Source organism: Squalius cephalus, assembly GCF_949319135.1.
Source record: "Squalius cephalus genome assembly, chromosome: 16".
NCBI lineage: Eukaryota > Metazoa > Chordata > Actinopteri > Cypriniformes > Leuciscidae > Squalius > Squalius cephalus.
This window is the reverse complement of record NC_137137.1, coordinates 12,519,616-12,545,185: the sequence shown is the minus strand read 5'-3', so window position 1 is coordinate 12,545,185 and position 25,570 is coordinate 12,519,616. Positions and strand designations below refer to the sequence as shown.

The window sequence follows — 25,570 nt, the reverse complement described above, 5'->3', positions numbered from 1 at the left end:
TTACATTGTGATACACCTGGATATTTTCTCTGGATGACCTGTTGGAGGAGCAGGATGATCGTAGAGAGTGTCATTGAAATTTTGAAATGAATTAAGTATTTCTGGACTCTCAGTTAAAATATGTTACAGATATCTTAAATATTTAGAAGTAACTGAATTTTAAAGAAAATCTGTATAGGGGTGATTTTAATGGGTGAATTTATTACTATTATGATGTCAAATACTACTGATATAATTATTGCTTTTTTGGTGTAAAAGCTACTGCTAATATGATACATGGTTATGTTTTAGCAGAGTGCCGTGCTGAGTGTTTTCTAAGAGCTTTTTTTAGTCAGACCAACAGGCTAGGGTTTTTTTTTTGTGTGTGTGTGTGTGTGTGTGTGTGTAGAATTAATGTTTATCCAACTAATTGGACTGCTGATTTCAGGTAAATGTTTTGCAGCAAGTTTATAAAACTATATTATCCACATAAATGCTATATGATCCATGTAAAACTTATTGTTGCCAGAAGCCATACACACTTGAGCAACTTGCTCTTTTAATATTGTGAATTTTGCAAGAGTTGCATGTCCAATGTCAGTGCCCTCTTATTTTTTTATATGAAAGTGTGTTTAGAGGACTTCAATTCATGCACACACACTCATTTACACTGAGAGAGTGTAAAAGCATCTTTAATTGTGAAGATCTTTTTGCTGAAAGTTTCTGGTTTTGCACATACACAAGTTAAAAATCATCAGTGCCTAGGATCCAAAGTTCCTATACCATCTGCATCCCTCCAAACAGTCCCTATCTCTTTCTACTTCTACTTCCCCCCTCGACAACCAAAATGGGCCGTTCTCTCTCCATTAAGCAGAATAATTCAAAGTATTACATTAATGATGTTTGTGTTGAGGAGTTATTTTTATACTTATAAAATTAAAAATTAAAAGTCCTATAAGGATGAAAACATCCTAAATAAGAATATTAATCTCTGCTGCTAGGCCCATCCCTTTATTTTTTATTATTATTATTTCCGTTGCCTGTATAAAATACATTGTCAAACTACAATACTGTTTATTCAGGTAATTGATTCCAGAACTTCAAATCTGCTAGCGTTATCCATAAGTGGAAACTTTAAGGCCCTTGTAGACAAACAGGAACTCCATGTCCCTGTTCATAAGCTGTGGTGTGATCTGAATTTAGAGGGCCGTTCCATTTCACATTTTTTTCCTATGGGTGGTTTTGCTTCTCTCTAACTCTAACGCTTTGCTCTTGTGCTTGTATTAAGAGTCCTGAGTGCTGGGGCATGCTGAGCTCAAACACAAATAAAGCAGAGATGTATGAGGTAAAAAAAAAATAAAAAAATGATCCAGTAGTTTTTTGAGATGCGTGTTCTGGTTTCTGACACGCTAATGTCTTGCGCCACCGTGCCCTGTGTTGCATGTCTGCACTTAGCTGAATGATGCTGTATAAACCTGAATGTATATATTAGCTGATATAATTATGCCATATTTACTCTGCACTGGACTGAGGAATCAATATCTGGCTGGGAATGGGAACATGAACCATTGTTTACATTTTAAGGACCTGGGGATGGGAGGGGATTGGAACAAATTGTAATTGTAAAATTGTATCAGTATGTGTGTGTAAGAGCAGTTCCTATATTTAAAATGATTAATTGTATGAAGTTTTATTTGTATATATGTATGAGGTTTCGATGCAGAACTAATTCAGAGAAATTATGTGATAATTTATTGCTCTCATTCTATAAAACATGTTCTTGCTGTTGGAAAGTTGTTTTTTTATTAATATTATTTTTAAATATTTTTGAGTGACTGTTTGGCTGTGTGTGTACAGTATGGATGTATATGTGTATGCGTGCAATTAGTATATGAAATCACGCTAATGACAGATTTATATTAAGCATACAAAATCATTTTATTTGTCTAAAATGTTATATTTTTTATACTGTCTCAGCAATGCATTGAAATTACCACTCAAGAACTAATGCACATTACACATTGTATAATTAGGACTATTGATATCAGTCAACAGGTAGGTACCATACGAGTACAACTGTAGGTTTCTACATTTTTATCTAACACCAAGACAGAAATGACAAATGCTGGATAAAGTACTCTGGTCACATACATTTGTATACTGAGAAATGGAAGTTAAGTTTCCACTAAAGTTCAATGTGTTTCTGGCATGTACAATATAGTCAGAATCATAGTTAAAGTCATGCAAAATTAGTTGAGCTGAACAAGTGACTCTCATCACCAAACTGGTCAAAACTCTTAAGGCCATTTTCTAAAAAATCTTCAAACCGTTTTGAACACTTGCTATAATATGCTAACAAAATTGTATATCAATCATTTGTTTGTTAAGAATATCCTTTCATTTTTTAGCTCCTTTGCTACACTGTTGTGTGAACCACTTCAGGTTAAATGCTCCTTATAACAGTATATTAAAATGTACGATCTGTTTTCATTTTGTAGCTGGTTATATTTCATAGGATTCCGGAGTGTCTTGTGCTTCCCCTTTTGCTGGTGATTAGTATGTGTTCGCAATTCGCATTAGGCCACATAGGCTTGTGAAAGTCTCTCTGTGATGACTTGGGGTGTTAGGGAAAACAATTACCATACATTCAAAATTAAAAAGCATAATGTGGCTTACATTGTGCTTTTGTCTTATTTGGGTCCTAATAAACAGTACAGGAGAATAGTGTAAACAGACTATCACAAATAAGCAGTACAAATCTCAGTTCAGCACCACGTCTCTGTAGAAAAGTTTAGCATGATTGTGTCTGCACAGGTTAAGCACTTATATGATGTTGTAGTTAGAGCGGTAAGTTGTACAAAAGTCTTATTGTTATCCAATCGTGCTATTGTCAATGAAAATCAAGAATTCAACAGTTAAGAAATTGAATTGTTTTTCTTTTGGTTCAGCTATGAGGAAATTACCGTATGAATTCCATTTGTTCTATATGTTTACTTGCAATGGGCAGATTTAGACTAAACAGTTTTCCTGCTCAACCCAACAAAGAGACCTGTGTGCAGTTTGTGTGTCTGTTGTGCTTGTCTGTGTACGTTCAGTCAACATTCATAAACTTCCAAGTGTCTTTGTCACTGTGCTGTCTTTTAGTTTAAACAATTAAACAGAAATTCTTTAAAGCATATATGCTTGACCCCAGAGGAGTGTCAGTTATGTACATTGAGAATGTCACATTCAGTAATCAAGAAAATCAAGTTTTTCAAGGACTTAAGAGTACCACCACCCAAAACACTTCTTAATGAGTTTTAACTAGTCTTTTGATTTGAAATGTACATTTACTTGAGAATCATCACAGCATAAGATATTAAGACTTCAGAGAATGTTAATGTTAAATTAAAGAGGGTGATAGATGCTAAACATTGCTCAGCCATAATAGTAAAGAGGAATGATGATCCTTTGAAGCTGTTAAGAACTGTTCAGGATAGTAATTGGATAAAATAGATTCTCTTTCTGTTGTCCTTCCACACCATCCTTTCATTTCAGACTGTGGTAACGGACAGAAGAGGATTGTACACCTTTGTCCCGTCTGGAGAGCGAGAGCCATGTGCCAGTAGCTCTTGGATGGTGATCCAGTTGTCCAGTATGCGTCTATTGCGTTTCTTGGAGCTCTTTTTCTGACTGAGCTCTAGGAGTGAGGCTGGGTTCTGACCTGACTCTGACTGGCTCTCCTTGCCCACGTCCAGACCACGATCCCGGAGATATTCCAAACGACTCTGCATCATAAACTCTCTGCGTCTGCGCTGCTCACGGGCCCTCAGCAGCTGCTGCTTACGCTCTTCTTTGCTCCAGTAGCGTCCCATCTTCATTTCGCTCACTGCGTCATCATCAGTTGTCATTCCGCTACGTTCCTCACGGATCTTCATCGCTCTTGCTTTCAAGAGCCGGTCTCGGACGGGACGTTTGGCCACATAGCGGGTCCCATCGCTCCTTATCTTCACCTTCCACTCCATGCGTGGTGAGGCAGGGGGAAGCGGCAAAGGTAAAGCCAGAGAAAGCTTCACTGGGCTGGGGTGAGGCAGCGACCCAAAAGTGGCATTCCCATGACCCTCACGGTCACTGCCGCCCATTGGTGCCTCACTTTCTCCTTCCACGGCTCTATCCAAGGGTCCAGAACTCTCGGAAAGTGAAGATCCCAGATGCATGCAACTCTGGTAGCGTTCTGGAGTGAAGCAGTTGGAATGACGGCGTCGAGTGAAGTAAGGGCTTGACTCTGCACTACGACCACCATTCCTGTCATGGCTGCTCACCCTAGAATTGCCGCCGTGTGTCACCCCTTCAGGCATGCGACGGATGGTTCCTTCTCTGGAGAGTGAGCAGTATTTCTGGTTCATAGGGGTGTTAGTCTGAAACTTCTTGTAGCTGCTTGGTGAATATGAACTGTTGAGGCTTGCTCGTCCCCTTTCGCACCAGGTTGGTCGATCCTTGTGTCTAATTAGCATAGGGCTTGTTGACTCTTCCAACTGAGAAACTGGAAGTCGATGCTCACTCACCATAGGCGTGCTCCTGCAGCTCTCTCCCCCAGTGTTGTAAGCGCTGGTGCTGTCCTTGTCCGACCGTTCCTTCTCAGGAAGTTCGTTGATGTCAGATAGCTCATGCAATGGAGACCCCTGAGGTTCTGCAGATACCCGGCCAGATGTTTCTTCCTCCATCAGCCAGGCTTTCAAACAGCGCTCTCTTAACTGCTGCATCTTCTGTGCCCGTAGAATGTTCCGGCACTTGAACTCAAGGTGTCTCATTTCCTCTTCCAAAAGCGCCATCTCATGTGGAGTCAGGTTCTCGTTACTGTTCTCATCCAGAGTCTCCTCCCTCTCCCTATTCTCATCTTCCTTTTGTGCCTCTCCTTCTTTCTGCTTCCCTTCTTGAACCTGCTGCACTTTCTTTATCCTCTTTTCATAACGACACTTGATTTCCAGAAGTTGCCTGTACCTCTCGCATTCCTCCTCTGTCAGACCCGGCATTATCATCCCACTGATGGGATCATGAAGGTACCCGCCACCCACGCTTCCACAGTCCAGTGAGTCTGTGCTGAGGTGGAGCTCTCGGAGAGGGAACAGTGGAGATGGCGTGTCGCTCCCTCCTCCACTGTTCCTGCTGGGCCTGAACTTGCGCAAGCTGCCAGGTGTGTTGGTGGCATTTGTGTTGGAGGCGCTGGTCTGTTCGTCGCCCAGAAGGATGTCATGCTCAGAGGACTCTTCGTTCTTTGTGCTCTCATCAGTGCGGCCCACACCGCTGTCGAGCTCCTGACTGTTGCTAAGGGTTGCTAGGCTGAGCATGGGTGTCTCCCGATGTGGGGCTTCTTCAGTAATGCCTGTTTGAGTTCTCTTTTGGCGGAAATGGTACAGGCCAGACAGATGTGAAGTATTAAGGCTGTCCACACTCATCTCTACAGGTAACTCACAATCAAGCTCCTCTGGGTCCAAATGAGTGTCCGTCTAGGGGAAAGGCACAAAGAGGAAGTGAAGGGAAAAAGTAAGCAAGCAAAGAGGGGAAGACATCACCAGTATTGTCATAAAAGTAAATATATGCAGTAATACACTTCAACACTAGATGGCAATATAAACATTTGTTTAAATGTGTTCAACATATTGTGTTGTATCAAGGATTGTGGGGCCTGTTATTTATAGTCATTTTATAATATGTGTATTAATATATATTATACATCTGTATTATTATACGTACAGTTTGTCTTAGGTTACACTGTATTTTATAGTGTCCTTGTTACACATGTTGCATGTACTATAGTAATAACAGTAAAGTATAGGCAATTGCATGCAACTAACTCTAAACCAAACCCTATTTCTAACCATGACCCTGTAAGTGCATGTTGTTAATTAACATTACTCAGTAGTACTTACATTTATAATTACACTGTAACAACACCTTCAAATAAAGTATAGCCTTATCTTACATGATCATTGAGACCTGGACATGGAAATTAAACTATTTACATGTATTTTCTTTTGACATACTTTATAACAAAGTGGCACTACTCTGATGTTCATTTGTTTATTTTAATTTGTGAAAATTATATCATCCTACAGATTTACTGATGAATACAGATTTATTGATGTATTGATTTGTTTTCCCTGAGGATCTTTGTCTATAGACAGAAGACAATAATCAATTGCAATTGTCACTTGATTATATGTCTCTCTTCCTCTTGATTTAGTCAGCCTATAATCTCTTTTTCTATGTAAACCATTCTCTTTTCCCTTCCTGTTTCTCTATTACTGTCTCTCTTTCTCTATCCATCTCTTCCACTCTTGGTCTGACAGCTCCACTTGTTTCTGGTCTTCAGTTCATCATTAATCATTTTGTGTTGCTGGGAGGGTGATGAGAATGAGAGGTACAAAATGGCCCTCTTTTTGTTCTGATCTTGTTAGTGCTGAGCGTTGGCTGAAATGAGCTCCCTGTTTTATTCATTAGCTGACGGCTGTGCTCATGATAGATGATTTTTGCTGGCTGCACACAATAACCAACAGCCATTTTTTCAATATCTCCACTAGATCCCCAGAAATTGCAGAACAATTGACACAGTTACAAAGTCATAAATTTAGAGCACCATATATACAGCTCTGAAATATGTGGTCATTTAGAACAGATAATGCATGAGTGGTGCAAGAGTAAAAATGCTGTTAAATGTTAAATAGAATATCAAATTTGTTTGAATGGATATAGCTTGTATAGATATATATTTAGTTCAGATTAATTGCTGCTCTCTGTGTTATTCTTATTTGTTAGTCACTTTGGATGAAAACATCTGGCAAACGAAAAAATATAAATACATAAATTAGATTGCAGCACTGGTTATTGAAGAATATTTTACATTATATTAATACAATAGCATCACAGTAACTCTCATTCTCTTAAGAAGAATATTTTACATTATATTAATACAATAGCATCACAGTAAATCTCATTCTCTTAAGTAAATAGATGCAAATGCAAATTTACTAATTTATAATGTTTTTTATTAATACCTAGACACATGAGTGTGTATGTGCACAGCTAAATCATATGTGTTAGTTTATGTCCTTGGAAACAGCTGATTGTGGAAATAAAAATCATTTCCTTTCTCTGCCTAGAGTACCTTGCTCTATACCTCTTCATTTGCCCTCTCTTTCATACCTTCCATCAATTCCTTCAATTACTCCTCCTCTCTGCATGTCTTTCTAATAGTGCACTTTTCCCCATGCATTCTGTAAAGCAGCTTTGTTCCCTCTCACTCTTCACCTCCTTGTGGAATAGTGTTAATGGAACTGCCACAAATCCTTGACGCCCATCACTAAGAGTGATCACATGATTGAGACATTGAGTGATGTGAGACTTCTGTTTCCCTTCCTTCAGCAAAATAAGCCATTAATTTTAGGATCTGCTGTCGTTGGGGACAGCGTGGGTCCATTAACTTTGCATGTGCCTCAAAAAGCCAATTTTTGTGTGTATGTGTACTTGAATTGTGCTTGAATGTGTGTGCCTAGAGGACCGTTTTATTGCAGAGGATGTGCAGACGATTTCATGGAGATCTTTGTTATATTGCATTTTAACGTCCGCTTTGTTTTAGGTTTCTCCTAAAAGAAATGCCAAAATATCAGACTTAAATTTGCTGTAAAAAATAAATACAGGAGGTTGTTACCTTTAAAAGATAATGACATTTAAAATGACTACTATTGGTGGATAATACAGTAATGGTGTCAATATATTTATATTTTTAATGAATCCAGTTAATTTAGATGCTAGCACATTAAAAAATATTGTAGTACTTGACAAAACATCCATAGACATATATATAATTTCATATTAAAATGAATTTTGGTCTTGGAAGAATTCAGATTTTTGATTGCAGACTTTCTGAACATTTAAGATCTCTTCCGAAATTATGTAAGAATTGTTTGAGATTACTAGGGTCCGTTTTTGGGCTGGACAAATATGAGAAGCAGCAATTCACTCTCAATTTAACACATTACAAGAGTGTCCAATCCTGCTCCTGGAGCGCCATTGTCTTGCAGAATTTAGCTCCAACCCCAATTAAACTCACCTGAACCAGCTATTCAAGGTCTTACTAGGCATCCTAGAAACTTCCAGGCAGGTGTGTTGAGGCGAGCTGGAGCTAAACTCTGCAGGACAGTGCCTTCAAGAGCAGATTTGGACACCCCTGGTCTAGGACATTGATAGTTGATAAATAACACTTTCTATTTTGTTTGCATGTAGCCTACTCTAATAAATATATGTCTTTGTCCTCCTTCATTCTATTCTAGTGTGTTCACATTGTAAATCCTATTTCTTTCTCGTGTTATATGTCTTTACCTCTATCTCTGGTCTGGCCAGCAGTAATGAGAAGTTGGTGCTGTCCTCACGGGTCAGGATGGCCACCGCTTCCTCTCGGTTCTGAACTTCCATCCCATTTATCTAATGTGGGACAGACACACACCAAAGGTCAGCTCTTTTCCAAAATAATAATAATAACTTGTTACATTTTCATAGTGCTTTTCTGGGTACTCAAAGCACTTTACATGGTATGGGGAATCTCCTCTACCACCACCAATGTGCAGCATCCTCCTGGATGATGCGACGGCAGCCATATTGCGCCAGAACGCCCTTCACACATCAGCTTATTGGTGGAGAGACAGAGTGATGAAGCCAATCAGTATATATGGGGATGATTAGGAGGCCATGATGGACAGAGGCCAATGGGTAAATTTGGCCAGGATGCCGGGGTTAAACCTCTACTCTTTTTCCGAAGGACATCCTGGGGTATTTAATGACCACAGAGAGTCAGGACCTCGGTTTAACGTCTCATCCGAAGGACGGTGCTCTTTGACAGTATAGTGTGCCCATCACTATACTGGGGGGCATTAGGACCCACACAGACCACAGGGTGAGCACCCCCTGCTGGCCTCACTAACACCTCTTCCAGTAGCAACCTAGTTTTCCCAGGAGGTCTCCATTTCAGGGACTGACCAGGCTCAACCCTGCTTAGCTTCAGTGGACAACCATTCTTGGGCTAAAGGGTGATATGGGTGCTGCCCAAGTGCTTCTAGAGACAAAAATAAAAATGATATAATATAGAGGCAAAAATAATATACATCAGTAAATGGGTGGTCATGTTTCAGCTGAGTCCAAGGTAATGGATGTGTCAGTGTCACACCAGAAACCAGAATAAACTAAGAACTTGTCAAGACAATGGAATCATGTCACTCTGTGTTTGCTGTTCTGTAATTATTCTCTAGAGAAAATGTGTGGGCTGCCTTAAAAGTCTCACCAATTATCTGTTTATAGACTGATTGTATCTAGAAGCACTTGGCCTGCATCCCAGATGAACATAATGACATTATGATGTCAGTTCATTTGTAAATATTGTTGATGTCATTTGACTCTAAGAGCACATCTGAGAAAAAAACATACCTGTAATATTCTGTCCCCCTTTCTGATTCTTCCATCTTTTGCTGCTATGCTGTTTGGATTCACCTAAGAACAGGGAATGTTTAAATATCAGCTGGATAACTGAAATATCACATTTGAATACTTTTTTACTGTTGTGTTGAGCAGTGAAACATGACATCCGGCCTCATGTGATCACTCACTGCTCCAACGTAGATGCCTTGGTCTTCCTCGTCGTCTGTCCGGTAACAGACTGTTAGCCCCAGTTTATCCTGCTGGCTCGACTTGTACAGCTCCACCTCCTGACAGAGACATAGAAGGAGAGCTGCTTATATGGGGTAAAGATTGAACCCTCTGCTTTAAAGATGCACAGAGACAGAAAGCCAGCCAGATATTGTAGGTTGTTGCAATGTGTTTGGGTAACTGGTTATGTTAACCCATTTAATCCAATATTTTCCCTTTCTTCCTGGAAAGTCCAATGAATCAAACAGCATGCCTTTTCTAAAAAATAAAAGGTTAATGTGAAAGTATGTGCTTGATCACAGTTGTAATCCTGTGGAATCTGCAATCAGAGATTGTACAGTTTGCAATATAAGGCGATTGTTTGGGGGAGGGAATCCAGAATAATTGTATATTTATTTTTGCTGTTTCATGTTTTGAATCAATCAATTTTTTTGTTTTGTTTTGTTTGCAGATTTTGAGCATGTTTGCATTTTATTTTTATTTACAATGTACAACATTATTTATAATAATAACTTTATATTATATTATGTTACATTTTGACCTACATAATGTGTTTCTCTATATTTTGACAGGTTTACTTATTATATTGGAGCTTTGAATTTGACATCAAACAATGAAACAGCTCTGGCCATTATCACCATCCAGGTAAAAAAAATAATAATCATAACTTTGCTCACTAATATTATCAGCAGTATTTAATTCGGTAAATGTAGTGGTTGATTATTTGTAATTAAATGTAAAAGATTTATTTTGATTAGTTGGTGTTCCCACCTCATATTCCAGCTCTTCTTGTTGATCCACCTCATGGTTAGCCACATTGAAGTAGTCATTTGGATCACTATATTCCTGCCCCAGAGAACCACTGTGAAAAGACACATGTTTCTTCAGCAGGTTTTCAGTGCATGCAACATTTGTCCAACTCACAAACCCACAGAGACACTAATGAGAACTGATAAAGAGGCAGAGGACAGTGAAGATGCTCACAGGTCATTCAGCAGGTACGGCTCCACAAGCTGGGCGAGGGGAGGGGAGGGTGGAGGCATTGGTGATCCACTACTTGGGTAAGACCCTCTGTCCCCATTCAGGAAGTTCTGGAAGCTAATGTCGGTCTGGGTGCCGTTGTCCATGCAGTCTGTGATAGCCATGAGCCGAGCCGTGCCAGCGGCCGCACCTAATCTCCTCCTGTGACCCTTGCGTACCACCTGAAGCAGCAGAGGATCATGAGGCTGCCCATCCTTGTCCTGGGACAGGTGAGATGTTCTCCTGCCTTTGAGCTGCAGGTAGTAAAAATAGTTACCATATAGGATTAATGCAATTGTATGTCCACATTAATTATAATGTAGTGATTGGTTGTTTAATCTGACACTTCTGAAAATGCTGAAGCAGCAGTATAAAGAGACTGGGGTGGAAGGGAGGGAGACAGATAAGAAAAATGAGAGAAGGAGAGAGGGAAGATAAATGCACAAATAAGCAGAACTCAAGGAAGGATGTAGTTCTGCTCCTCCTTGGTGAGAAGTAACATTTGCAAACCAGCAAAAATGGCTTGTGCAAGACAAGCAAGAGCTGTTCATCATCCAATCACAAACGGACATAGAAAGAGAAGAAACTGATCTTACAGCTGCTTCTTTGCATTCAAAAGATTGAGGTCATTTCTTGCTCACCAAGGCTGCATTTATTTGAAAAAAAATGCAATAAAAGCAGTGATACTGTGAAATATTAGTACAATTTAAAAGAACTATTTTCCTTTTAAATGGAAGAATGTAATTTATTCCTGTAATGGCAAAGCTTTCACCAGCCATTATTCCAGTGTTCAATGTCATGTAATTTGTCTAATATGCGGATTTGGTCATTAAAATAAATTATTACCATTCTTATTATTATCAATATTGAAAAATAATTGTTTTTTCAGAATTATTTGAATAGAAAGTTAAAAATATTTTTTATAATATATAATATAAAAAATAAATTTTTTATATATTTTTTTAAATATTTAAAAATATATATTTTTAAATAGAAATCTTTCTAATTTCCCTAATAAAGACCCCAAACTTTTAACAGTAGACATGTGATGAGACAAATATCAGATCTGAGTGGTATGTATCCTACCTTCACTTCTGCATCAATGGGACGGAGAGTGTTTCCCTTCTATGGAGAAAAAACAAGCAGAAACAGATTAAAAGACGTAAATATTGACAGCTTTAAAAAGAAAAGAAAAAAACAGCTGATTAAGGTTGATATTATTTCTTATAACAGTTATTGTTTTGGCAGGATTATTTTGTTGCACATCACTGATTCTTGAGTACTATGACAGCTACAAAACGTGAAAAAATATTGTTTATGTATCAGAGATTTATTTTTATATTTTATACAGATCAGTGTTTGAGTTTTCCAACATAATTTGTTTTGTGTGTGTCAAGTCACCTTTATTTACATAGTGCTTTATACATTACAGATTGTTTCAAAGGAACTTAAGAGTGATAACAGCTGTTGTTCAGCTGAAGTCAGTTCAGAATTGATTCAGTTTCATTGTAAAGACAATCAATTATTAAATTAGTTCACTTCATCTGTAAAGCAGTTCTGCAGAAAACTGGTGTTTTCGTCCATCTCTGTTCAGTTCTCACACAACAGCGTCAGTACAGTCAGATCAATAATATCATTAAATATCACTCACTGCGTCCCAAAGCACTAACCGTCTCAAACTAAGCAAGCCAGAGGCGAAAGTGGCAAGGAACACAAACTTCATCAGGTGACAGAATGGAGAATTAAACCTTGAAACCAGGCTCAGTCGGGGGGTCAGTTCTTCTCTGCCCAGCGAATGAACACTAAGATTATGATTCAGGCTGCATCACAAGTCAGAATTCAGATCGGGATCAGTAGCATTCAAATATTCATCCAGTTCCTTTTGATTGAAGATCAGATTCATCATGCCGGAATGGAGCTGATGCTGGCCATGTGGTCTGTGTGGAGGACCTTTCTGGTATATGTATATATATTACAGATTATACCATGTACATGTGCTGTTGTGGATGCTGGTTAATAACTCTTAGGCTGTTGTTTTATTTATTATAATTATAACTGACAGATTTCTAATAGTGCAGATTTGGATTTGTGCATTGGGACAGTTCGTACGATGACAGGCCTTAGGGAGGGACAGATGAGAGGTGATTTAACCCTCATGAATACAACCCACAATCAATATAAGGTTAATACTACTGAAAGTATGTTTGACATTATCTCTCTCTCTCTCTCTCTCTCTCTCTCTCTCTCTGTCTTTCATCATTCTCAAAGCAGTCAAGCTTCAAATAACTGACCCTTAGAGACCAGGTCTCACCCCAATCCTTATGCTTTTTGACTGAAAGTCTTTCAGTGTCTAAAAGAGGTGAAACCTATTTATTTTTCACTGTGTTCAGCTCATTATCGATCCTGTCAGTAGCTTTGATTACAAATGGACTGTTTGCTCATGGGATTCAGAGTTGATGGAGCAATATGGAGTTCTCGAGCAGAAGAGTTTTTCCATACATTCAACTACATGTCTCATATAGAAAATGCTTATTAATGTCTGATTCTCTAGCATGAGCTTGATACTTTAGTATTTTAAATTTAGAAACATAAGATCATGGGGTAAATTACAAGCTATTTTATATAAGGAAGCAGCATGTTGGAAATTAATAATTGTTTTAGTATTTTCAGAGGTGTGTCGAATGGACTGTGATGGAATTTCCTCTGCATGGTCAAGTGACCTATACAGAACTCAGTGGGTGATTGTGCTTATCAGTTCAATACCAGGAGACAGCAATTACATCTCTTTAACTTCTGATACACCTCTATTGACCTTCACCCTGTACATTTGCCCCTGTGGAACATTTGCATTGCTAATGAAGGAGCTTCTGAAAGCTCTCACAGATACTGCAATCCACATCCACACCCCAACGATCCCTATCATCTCACATTAATTCAAAGTCTGATCTACCAAACAAAGCTGCATTAATTATGGTTCCCTCCAAGACTTGTGGCAAAAAAAAATCTATTTTGTTGTCTTTTAAGAAAATGTTTAAACTTTAGAAAATGTTAGTCAGCTAGTAAGGAATCAGATGCTGTTTTTTAGTTATTCATAAAGTAAAACATCACAACAAAATTCAATTATTTAACACTGGCTGACATTCATACTGTTTGTAGAATTTAAATGAAATGCTTTAAAAGTTTTGTTCATTTTTAGTTTGATACCCAATGCAGCAATGTTGCAATGTAACAGAAGTAGAGACATGTTTCTGAGTGAAACAATAAAACAATACTTAGTGAAACATATTTCTGAATATATAAAAAAAAGTAGGTCAGAGACTAGGTTCTATCTGTCGGTTGTTGATTGTATGGAGGCGAATGCGAGTTTGCAGTCAATTGTAAGAAAGGGATGGGTTTTAAGCTAAATGTTTGAAGAAGGCCATCATACGTCAGCAGAGAGTGGTCTGCCATTTCACCAGAAGATGGAGTGATGACATTTTGATTTAAATAAAATAAATAAATGTGTGAATGGAGGAATCGTTCAATAAGATTCAAAATAGGTTGAATGTTGACTACAATCATTTTAACTGATGTTATAAAGTAGTAGACTGTGCCTTGAAAGAAAGTGCCTTGTTTGTTCGACATTGTATCTGCTTATTGCATCTGTAACTGCTTTAATGCTTCTACTCTGCCACCTCTGAGTATTACCTCTTGTGGTTATTATTACAGAAGTATGAGCTTTATATTGGAGTGACATGTTGTTTGTTGTTGCATTTCCACCGACGGCCTGCTATGATTGCTAATTATAATACAGAAACAGAGGGCCGTTTCCGAAAAGATTCTCCCCAAATAATTATTCTGATTATGGCCTCTTTTTTTTTTTTTTTTTTTTTTGAGTTTCATTTTGAAATCAGCTTGCTTCTATCAATCAACTTGACCCAGTTAAACAAAGTGTTAGAAATGCTAAACGTCTTCACAAAGGTTCTAAGTACTGCAGTAAACTAGGTCAACTCAGTTTGAGGTTCTAAATTGTGCCTTTTACATTGTTTCCAAACTCTATTCCCGTCTTCCCTCCCTCTTTCCATCACCTTCCCCTCAAGATTTCCTCTTGCTTTTGATTAGAGTTTAGAGGAGGGAAACTCTCTCTCTCTCTCGCTCTCCGCCCTGGATTGAACCTTAACCTCCATCAATCCTGAGTCCTGAGCAGTGATGTACGGTTTGTATGTTCAAGATGGGCGATAGCAATTTTTGCTCCTACTAGTGTTGCCGGTCAGGGCAGGGCAAGGGTTGCGCTAGAAACCAGAGGAGAATTTAACTAAAGGTTACTTGTGCCTGAAATGTCAGTCTGGATTAGTTTTACTTTCTTCTTTCCTCCTCCTATTCTCCGAGCAGGTGAAGGGTGGACTGTTTTATCTTTTTTCCTTTCATGTCGCTGCGTGTTTGGAGAGACCTCCTGCAGCGTGGAGGGTACACTTCACCCCGCGCTAGTGGATCATGTTTATTTACATCAATGTTTTTTTCCAAACGCCTGATTTAGTGTGCTCGACTATTTGTGTTCGCCATCATTATTGCGTCTTCGTGCGTTGCAGTGAGAAAGCATATAAGTCTTGCTTAATGACCTCAGTTGCCTTGGCAACGGCATCCCATAGAGACAAATTTGACAGGGTATGTTAGGTAGAGGCAGGAAGACTGAGAGAGCGAGAGGGAAACTCATCAGACGTGTCGTGGGGGGGGGGGATGTTTAGGCGGGATTACAAAAGGCAAAGTGGAAAAAAAGGCTAATTTTAGAGCGACTCAACATGCACAGGATTTTTGTGCAGACTGAGCTCATTTAAATCTCATCATAAGACTAAAGCTTAGCAGCAATTAGCGCGGATGAGCATCACATGAAGATGGTCCTGCCAAATGAATGCGATGGCGTTCACGGATAGCGATTCCACGCGCTCGGCTATTCCAGCAGAGCCGGCTAATGTGATCCAGTGTGAATGGTATTATTCATGCCTGCAGCAGCTTGTCCTGAGTCCAATGAAGCCTGTCAGGATGTGTCTGCTCTTCATTACTGTGTGCCCAGCCACAGAGGAGAAACAAGAGCAAATGCCACTTACTCAGATACATAGAGCATGACACAGAGAAAGACTGAGTGAGAATGTGTGTCTAAGAAACAGTGTACTGTGATAAGCACTTCAGAGTAAGCAATAAGCCACAAGAGGTGCGATTTACTGTGGTTTTTATCGAACACTGCTTAACCCATGGCGGCTTGTTGCTTTTATAAAACGGTGACAATATTACAATGATAAATGACATTTTATGAAGAAATGCCATGATCACCAGGGTGTTGATTTGATTTTGCTATGTTATGAGTGCTTTTTAGCATGTTGCTGTGCAGTTGCTGGGTGGTTTTTAGGTGTTTGGTGCTTGGTTACATTAAAAAAGCACATCCACGCTCCTCTATACTATTCTGATCCCTAGATATGGCTCGGGTCCCTCCGTCAGTATAAGCCTGAGGGATTTTACACCAGTTTTATCATCTCCAGGTGGGATTATAAATCAAAATGCACTGTAAGAAAAGTCTGTAAAAAATAGGGCCCACTGTGTTAAGATGAATGAATTTTCCATATTAACCTGTAATTTAAATACACATTGTGTTGTGTCCATAAACAAATAATGTCCTGAAAGACGTGTCTTTTCCATTTTTTTTTTCTTACACCGTGGCTTAGAAAAGTAATAGCACACCTCCCTTCAACAAGTCACACGATTTGGTATAACTTACCGTTCAAAAGTTTGTTGTAGTTTTTATAGAAATGAATACTTTATTCAGCAAGGATGCATTAAATTGATCAACGGTGACAGCAAAGAGACTTTTACATTATTACAAAAGGTTTCTATTTTAAATGAATGCTGTTCTTTTTATTTTTCTATTCATCAAAGAATGCTGAATTTATCTATCATGATTTTCACAAAAATATTAAGCAACCCTACTGTTTTCAACATTGATAATAATAAGAGATGTTTCTTGAGCACCAAATCAGCATTTCTGAAGGATCATGTGACACTGAAGACTGGAGTAATGATGCTGAAAATTCAACTTTGCCATCACAGGAATAAATTACATTTTAAAATATATTAAAATAGAAAACAGTTAAGCTGTGGTCATATTTCACAATATTACTCTTTTACTGTATTTTTGTTCAAATAAATGCAGCCTTGTTGAGCAAAAAAGACTTCTTTCAAAAATATAAAAAGATGGGTGCTGTTACTGATGACAGAATTTTCATTTTTGGGTAAACTATCCAAGTGAACAATTTCAGTTTGAAAGCTATGAAGGATATAGGGGGAACAAGTAAAGACATGTAATGTCTCCTGGTGATGTCTCCCACAGCTTGTGCATCACTCCCATGCTGATATCGTTTTGCATCACATTTTAAAGCGCATTATATATGCTTCACTATTCCTTTGTAAATCCAGGGGGCTTCCAGTGTTGATGCAGTTGATTTGGCAGGGGGCTTATGGTGTCTTCCAGCTCTTTCCACTAATAAGTGTGCAGCATTTAAAACAGCCTTACACAGAGAGGACTATCCGTCTCTGGAAGAAACTGGTTAAGGAGCAAAACCCACTGTGAAGAGCCACAGGCAGAGTAGAAAAAGGCAGAGAGAAGCTGGAAATTGAAGTGAGACTGAACAGATCAAGTGGGAGATCCTCTCGGTATTAGAGAAAGCTCGACCTATCCTGGCATGACATTGCGGTCTGGCGGAGAAAGCAAATTGCTCTCTGAACAAAACTTCAAAGCTGCAAACTCAAGCTGTGAAGAAGATTTTGGTCAAGTGGAGTTTAAATGTTACAGGTGAAAGAACTGAGAACTGAACTGCATCAGTGCATTTGAAATAGGTTGCGTTTTTGTTTGGTAGTCTTCAGGTTTTCTTATTAATTTATTTCATTGTTATTTTCTTTTTAAACGAGGCACTTTGCTGTTATATAGTGCACATAAAAAATATATGCATGTTTTTTTTTTTAAATGTTAATCATGTATATAATAAAGTTTTGTTGAATAGATTGAGTTTTTGTTTTGAATTATTATTTTTTTATTTACAAAAAAGGAGACACTTTGCTGTTATTTGAACAGAAACCGCATAGTACATCCGACCATCATTCTCACATTCTCTTCCGAAAATATATAAAATTGAGTTAAAGCTACACTGTGTGATTTTTACCCCCATCTAGCGGTGAAATTGTATATGACTACCCAGAGAATATTAGTTTCTGTTCCTCTCAATTCCGAGGGCGTTTTAACTCCTACGGTGGCCGCATTATTCCAAGATTAACATGGCTTCCAGTTATCGACTTCGTCCATGACAATAATAAACAATATGTCTAAAATGAATAAAACTACAGGACAGATGTCAGGAGGTAAACGTCACCCTTGGAATCGGCTATCAGATTAGGCTAACGTTACAATGTGTACAAAGTAAAAGCAATTAAAAATAACTAAAATTTACAGTGTCCTTTTTTTATATATAGCTTAAAAAATTGCGCCTTTAAAACTATTCATCACCTGTGATCCGTCGCAGCACAGATTTATGTTACAAGGTAAACAATACTTTTTCACCATTGACGCGAGGATGAAGTTATACTAGAGGTCGTTCTGGCGTAACTGTACGTTCACACCGCCGCCGGCGAGAGCGGCAAAATTCGCTCTTGCCGCCCTGCCACCGACGCTGTAGAAAGATTCGGGGACGCTCTGACGCTCTGACGTAGATTAGAATGCATGATTTTTTTCCTCTCAGGCGGAGGACTTCTACATTCCGATTGGTTGCCGCCGGTTGCCGCCGAACCGCGTCATAGCTTATTACCATAAAGTTGACTTGTTTTCAACTCCTCTCGCCGCTCTCGCCGTCCAAGACGCGCCGCGCCGCCCTCGCCGGAGCTCGCCGCCGGCTCTCATTGAAAATGAATGGCTTCCGGCCACTTTGACGCTCTCGCCGCCGGCGGTGTGAACGCACAGTTATGCACAACCATGCTATGGTTAGCAAGCAACTATAAAACTTCGAATTTACACAAATGAATTACAACAGGCTGAATTACCTGTCGAGAAGAAAGCAGGCAACCTCGGCGTCCGTTTTAAAATCTTTTCTCCTCATGAGCTCTTTCCATCTGGGAAAAGTTACTCCAATATTGACTATGGTCTTGCTGATTTGTCTGTCGCGTTGACGTTTTAATTCTCTCTTTCAAATGTGAGTACGCATGCACGCACGCACACACACACACACACACACACACCACACTATCTTTCAAATCTGCCGGCACTCGCGAGCTCGCGAGTAATCTCCCCCTCGCATTCGTCACGGTGTCACTGAGTGAAAAACGCAAAAGGCGAAGCTTGAATTTACAGGTATGTCCCTCTTTGGCTAATGTAGTTTCAAGATGGAGGGGCAACATGGCGACCGGCATTCGAACCCCTCACCCGTATGAACTTTCAATGGCAGATTATAAACTTAAGAGAATACTTTATTACTTGAAAGAAGTAAATATACATTAATGAGCACATATATTTTTGAAAGAACTAAGTGTTTTTTGCTAAGAATCAACTAAAAAAGTTACACAGTGTAGCTTTAATATTTGCATATTAATTAATGTGACCTTGCAAAAAGGCTAAAATAGTTTATTTGTACAGGTGTCATAGATACTTACTGATTTGGACCCTTAGTTTTAATTCAAGGTGACATTACACTGCAGCCACTTTCCATTGTCAGCTTTAAGCCATGTGTTCAGAGACGTGCCTTGCTTTTTTATTTTGCATAGTTAAAGGATCAGTTTTGCTCCAGTACACTTGTACTCAGCTTCTGAATTCAATAAACCTTGATTTTAACATTCCATTTCCATCCGTGCCACAGATATTTTACACACCTGATAGGTTTTATTATTAGCAGATCTGCCCTTCTCTCATCCTGCTCTACTTTCCAGAAGTATAAATATCCCATAGCCATCAATCATAGTCACATGACCTGTCATGTGGTTGGAAAAATGACAGAATGGAAGCCAAACTTTAACACCTCAACAGTGGAAGAGGTTTAAAAACGAGCATCACTTTTTCTCTCTCAGCCTATTAGAAAGTCTCAACGCCATGTCAATTAGAGGATGCTGAGTAGGAAGTCTTTGTGTGGTTTGGGGGATTGCGGTTTTCAACACAGGATTAATTCATTAAATTCTTTGCTTAAAGCACCAACGTAACTTAAAAGCCCCTTGACACATCTTAAAGCTGCCCTGTTACGATAAACATTTTCCAGTTTGCTGGCAGATCTACAATCCCCGTAAGGTTAACATGCATAAACCTTGGTGCCGTTATATGAGACAGCAGAATGTGAGTTTTTCATTGGTACTAAGAAGAACAGCATCCTCATGTAGAAGTACAGGAAGTACCTTAAACCCCAACACAAAGAACCATTTCAGAGGTGAATATAGTTGTTTGATGAGCTATTAATGTCATATGAGGAATGGTTCACCGTTATAGATCATGGAATGGTGATAATACTCAAGGTTGTCTATATTTGGGCTCAATTTTAAATTCCTCATCCAAAAGAGCTGATTTAAGGTCTAATTTCCCTTTTATATTTAATCATACACTAGATGGCCCGAATCCCTGTATCCATGTTTCAGTAAGTGGAATCCATTCCAAAAAGATTTGAAGCTGTTATAGCAGCAAAGGGAGGACGGACTCCCTATTATTACCACGGTTTTAAAATGTAATATTTAACAGTTAGTTTGTGTGTTCCTAATACATTTAATACATAACAAGCTATAGCTGATCTGTTACTTTTAATGTTACATTTGATATTGTTCAAATGTTTGGGGTCAGTAAAGATGATTTTTAAAGGTCTCTTATGCTCACCAAGGCTGCATTTATTTGATAAAAATACAGAAAAAAACAACAACAAATTTTGTAAAATATTATAATTAAAAATAATTGTGTATATATTTTAAAATGGTATTTATTCTTATGATGGCAAAACTGAATTTTCATTAGCCATTAGTCCAGTCATAGTATTACATGATCCTTTAGAAATCATTCCAATATGCTGATTTGTTGCACAAATATATTCATTTCTTCTTTCTTTTTTTATCTTACTGACCCCAAACTTTTGAACAGAAGTGAATGTCACATTATGGTGTGTTTAAATTCATGATGCATTATGAACTTCATAACTTTATGAAACTTGTACCTTCTAATGATTATTCCCAATAAGCATTAAGTTTGCCCGTGCAAAATCAAAAATGAAAAGAAATTTTAATATGCACTTGTTTATGTTGGCACTCTCACCTGAAACATGATCCTGTACTGTTCCTCCGGCCTGTTCACCACACACATATTGCAGCCCATCCTGGCTTGTGATTTCCTGAGGGGGTGCGATTCCTCGATTCCCGATTCTCCGATGTAGGTGCCTATCCCTGCCTTCCAATTACATGAATCCTTCCCTGAGATCAGAGGTTAAGACTCTGCACTCCATGAAAGGGCTTTGATGTGCTTTTCTTTGTCTGCTTCCCACATTCAGGCCCGGCTGCTGTTTTAATTGAGGTCCAACCCTGGAAGCGGGATCAGAGATGCTGAACCATCCAGCCGTGAGAAAGTCGAGGTTTGATTGCTGATGTATGAAGCCTCTGATGTCCGTGTGCTTTTACCCAGCTTTGAATTTACTTCACCATATACACAGGGAAGCTAGTTCAATGTTACAGCCTTTAAAACTTCACCTATGACAGAATTATGATGACGCAAATCTGATAATATTATATTAGACTGAAAATGTTTCATATCCCCAAAGTCTTTGCACTTGAAACAAGCAGCGAGCCGAGGATTAAATTCACAGATCCCACCGTGTCTGAACGATATAATCAAAGACGAGATCTGCTCAGCGTAAACTCCCTGGTGCCAAAGTCGTAGACTAAGACATGAATTATTAAATAAAAGATGCAATAAACAAATGTTTACTTTCCGCCGCTCCGTTTTCCCCTGAGAGATGCCTTCCTTCACACTCTGTTTCTATTATTAGAGAGCTTGTTCCCTTCATTTACATATAACAACACTCTGTAGGCGCAGACATGCATGTCATGCTATTTGAAGTGCTTTAAAACATGTTGCTTGAGTATGACTAGTGCCTGCTGCAGTACTGACTTGTTGATTATTTCCGTTCCGATTTATTCTTTACAATAAAACATTCTTGCAATTACAATGCGGATACGTTAAGATGTTCATTAGCCATTAGTATAACTGTAGGTCTGCTGCTGTGCCTAATTTCATAGCATGTTGTATTTGACACCTGCATGTATTTATCCACAAAAGCACTCTATGACTGTGTCATCATCTTTTCCTCGTCCTCTGTAAAGTGGGGATGTAATCCCACCTCTCATTTGCACTCACACTCACTGTGCAGATAAGAGTCTGTCGTTCACAGATCACATCAAACCTGCCCTCTTCCTTTCTTCCCGGAATTCCAGCTGCGTGTTCATGGCAGAAAATGAATGAGCAAGTGCACCTGTCAGATCATGCCAGAAACAGCCTCTCTCGCACTACAGAGCTAAGCTCAGCTCTTTCTCCGAACCAGATGTCAGTCTACCAGGACAGGTCTCTCCATCACATGTCGGACAGATGATTGAAAGGGATGAAGTGGAGCCTGGAAGTATCTGATCTTCAGCAGGGAATGAATTGGACGCTGCCCTACATCTGCTCGGCTTCTGAGAGAAATCCAGATTCAGGAGAGGCTCACAATAAAAAGTGCATATTAGCCCTCTGCTAATGATGTTCCCTTATGTTTCTGCTGCTCGCGTCTGCATATTTGGGATGTAATCCAGCTTGCTTGAGCGTTTGAAGATGAATGAACTGGAGCCGTGCGTTTCCAAAGAGAAAAACCAAGTCATTCAGTCAGATGGTGGGATGGTGAATCCGAAAAATCCGTTTTAGAATGTCTCAAGGCTGTGCTGGAGCAGCGCCAGCCCAGCGCGCGTACATGTGTGTCTGCAGAGAGAGGAAAAGCTGCTAGGTTGGAGGAAACGTGGGGATCGGCACCACTGCACAAGCTGGAGCCCATTACAGCTTTACAGCAGGCCCCTCCTCTCCCAGCAATACCAGCCAATATTCACCAGCCAGCTCTCAACTCTCTCTCTCTCTCTCTCTCTCTCTCTCTCTCTCTCTCTCTCTCTCTCTCTCTCTCTCTCTCTCTCTCGCTCTCTCGCACAACCTCTCTCGTACTTATAGGTGATAGCTTCACCCTCCCACCTTCCTTTCCTGCTTCCCTCATATCTTATTTCCCAGCCTCTCGTTGGTGTCACCTGTACTGGGAGCTGCACTCGGGGTCTTTGTTGCCGGTGGTGAAAGAGGCTGAGGCTGTTGTCAGTCTCTGGCTGTCAGCACACAAACAGAATTTATGACCACATAAACCAAGAAGCTTTGAGAAGCGTGACACTTTCTAGTGGCCATTCTTTTTTTGCCTGAAATCTTGCAAGCATTCTTCAAGAATGTTTGCAATAATGTACAAATGTTATTCATAAAATAATGAAATGAAAAATCATAATAACATACATGTATTATTCAAATAATATTGAAGGTGCACGCAGTCATTTTTCCACATTAAAAAGAAATGAATTGTACTGATTCTGAATACTGTTTAACCACCTTGTTATTACTGACAACTTTTGATTTTGTGTGATGCAGTTTTTTTTAATTATCATTTATAATTTCTTCCAATAGAAGATGTAGTCCCTGGCATGTAAAAAATAACAGAATGTTTCATTTGGTTTTTATATTATTATTATTTTTTTATTTTCCTTCCACTAAAAGATACAGTCCCTGATATGTAAATAATAACAGAATGTTTATTTTATATTATTTAATAGTATTATTTAATTTTATTTCCACTGAAAGATATAGGGCCCTATTTTAACGATCTAAGCGCATGGTCTAAAGCGCACGGAGCAAGTGCAGTTAGGGTGTGTCCAAATCCACTTTTGCTAGTTTAACGACGGGAAAAATGGTCGGCGCGCCAGGCGCATGATCTAAAAGGGTTGTCCCTATTCTCTTAATGAGTAATGGGTGTGTTTTGGGCGTTACGTGCAAAGTCTCATCTCCCATTCCCTTTAAAAGCAAGTTGCACTCGCGCCATGTTGGATTGCCATTTACATGGCAGAATTTGCAATCGGAAAGACTGAACACTCCAGAGAGAAAACGGATCTGCTCGTGCGCAAGGTTAAAACGCGCAAGCAGACCATCTACGGGACAAACCGCATTCCACCATATCTTTACACAATAATAATCTTTTACATTGTAATCCTTTTATTTGTAATACTTGGAACACACCTCGGTTTCAGACCAGCTGGGCCATGGGATGTTTGGCATCATACATGCTAATATTGTGTATTTTGCAAGTTTGAAGCGCTGCATTGACCAATCAGCCTCTAGGACGGGAACTCTTTGTTTTATCATTTACAATAAGCAATCATAGAGCAATGTTTAACAAGCACAAGGTAAAATGATTTAGCTTCCAGTGTCTGATGCTACTAAGGGGAGTCATTATTGACCTGTAGCTGTGCTGAGCACCAGTGGTGTGTTCTGGGGAAGCTGTTACGAGTTAAGTTATTAGGTGTGATGTGGGCCCTGTGTGTATTGCTGATAACCTGTTATCTCTCAATGTCCCTCTGACTCACTGCACCATGGGTAGTCATGCAAAAGCAGAGCTGCCTTTTAAAAAAGTGTTTATTTGATTTTGTGAGGTCCTGATTTATTTAGAGAACAGGGATTACCACACTAAACCATATAAAACCGCATACAAAACACTTGTGTGATGTTCTCATTGACTTCAGTATCACAGTCTCATGTAGGCTAATTCATGTCTCTCATTTTTATTATTTATAATGAAGACTCTGGTTTGTAATGATGCATATGTCATGTGCCATTAAATATGTGTATATGTGCCATTAGAAAGAACGGAAAGCAGAAAGAAAATTCCCCTTTTCTGTCATAGCCCGCATCTGTTCTCTCTCTCTCTCCTAGACTACACTTACATGTCTTGAAGACAACTTGGTAGCTGCGGTTACCCTTGTTGACTCAGGCTCCAGTTCATCTTTGAGACTCAGACAACTAGGTTTATTTTAATACACTCCACTGCACATTGAAATGCCCTTTGACACAAAACAAAATAACATGCTGTTGACTGACATTTATCAGTTTACATGGAAACACCTCTCACTAGCCGCGTTTCCATTAGCCTACTTAAAATTGGGAATTGAAATACAGCCAATGGAAACACGTCAATTTCGCAAAAACTCCCATTATTGCATAAAAGTTTTTACGCTCGGAAATTGTTTTTGCGCATTTATAGGTCACCTGACGTAGATGGCGCGGTATGTTTGTACAGAAGACGAGACAGAGTTCTTCATTAAACTAATAAAAGACAAAAGTAGGGAATACTGGATTCTAAACAACAAAGAAATGCCATAATTTATCGAGACCTTGAAGCAGATATGAAGGAGAAAAACCTCATATGTGCCGCTCCCAATTATAGGGGCTTTCCTTGCCATTAAAGCTTGGATAACACGCCTATTCTTCGATTACAAATAATGGCTGTGGCTGAGATCTAGAATTACTTATCACGGGATTTAAAATGACGGTTTAGTCACATAACATCGGTAATGGAAATGCCGTCATTTCGCAATAGCTTTTTATCGACATTTAGAAAATATCGCTAAAGTTTTGCGCAAATCTGTTATGGAAACGGGGCTACTGGTAATGTTTTGAAGTATTTCTTGAGTTAACAGTTGTTATTGCATTTAATTCCATAAACTCAAATTTAATAGTAACAATTCAATTGAAAAGCGCAAAGACAAAGCAGAAAATATGGCAGAAAGCAAGATAAAGTAAACAGAGAGGTGGGGAGAT

General features: G+C 39.0%; 1 protein-coding gene across 1 annotated transcript; it reads right to left on the bottom strand.

Moving 5' to 3' along the window:
- Positions 1 to 365: 365 nt before the first annotated feature.
- pdzd4 (PDZ domain containing 4) lies at positions 366 to 22,084 on the bottom strand. The gene is made up of 8 exons (XM_079898048.1): positions 20,966 to 22,084; positions 11,761 to 11,799; positions 10,639 to 10,928; positions 10,426 to 10,516; positions 9,615 to 9,713; positions 9,436 to 9,498; positions 8,338 to 8,439; positions 366 to 5,465 (listed from the first exon to the last, which is right to left on the bottom strand). The coding sequence occupies exons 1-8, from the start codon at positions 21,023 to 21,025 to the stop codon at positions 3,513 to 3,515; spliced, it is 2,697 nt and encodes an 898-aa protein (XP_079754174.1). The 5' UTR covers positions 21,026 to 22,084; the 3' UTR covers positions 366 to 3,512.
- Positions 22,085 to 25,570: the final 3,486 nt, after the last annotated feature.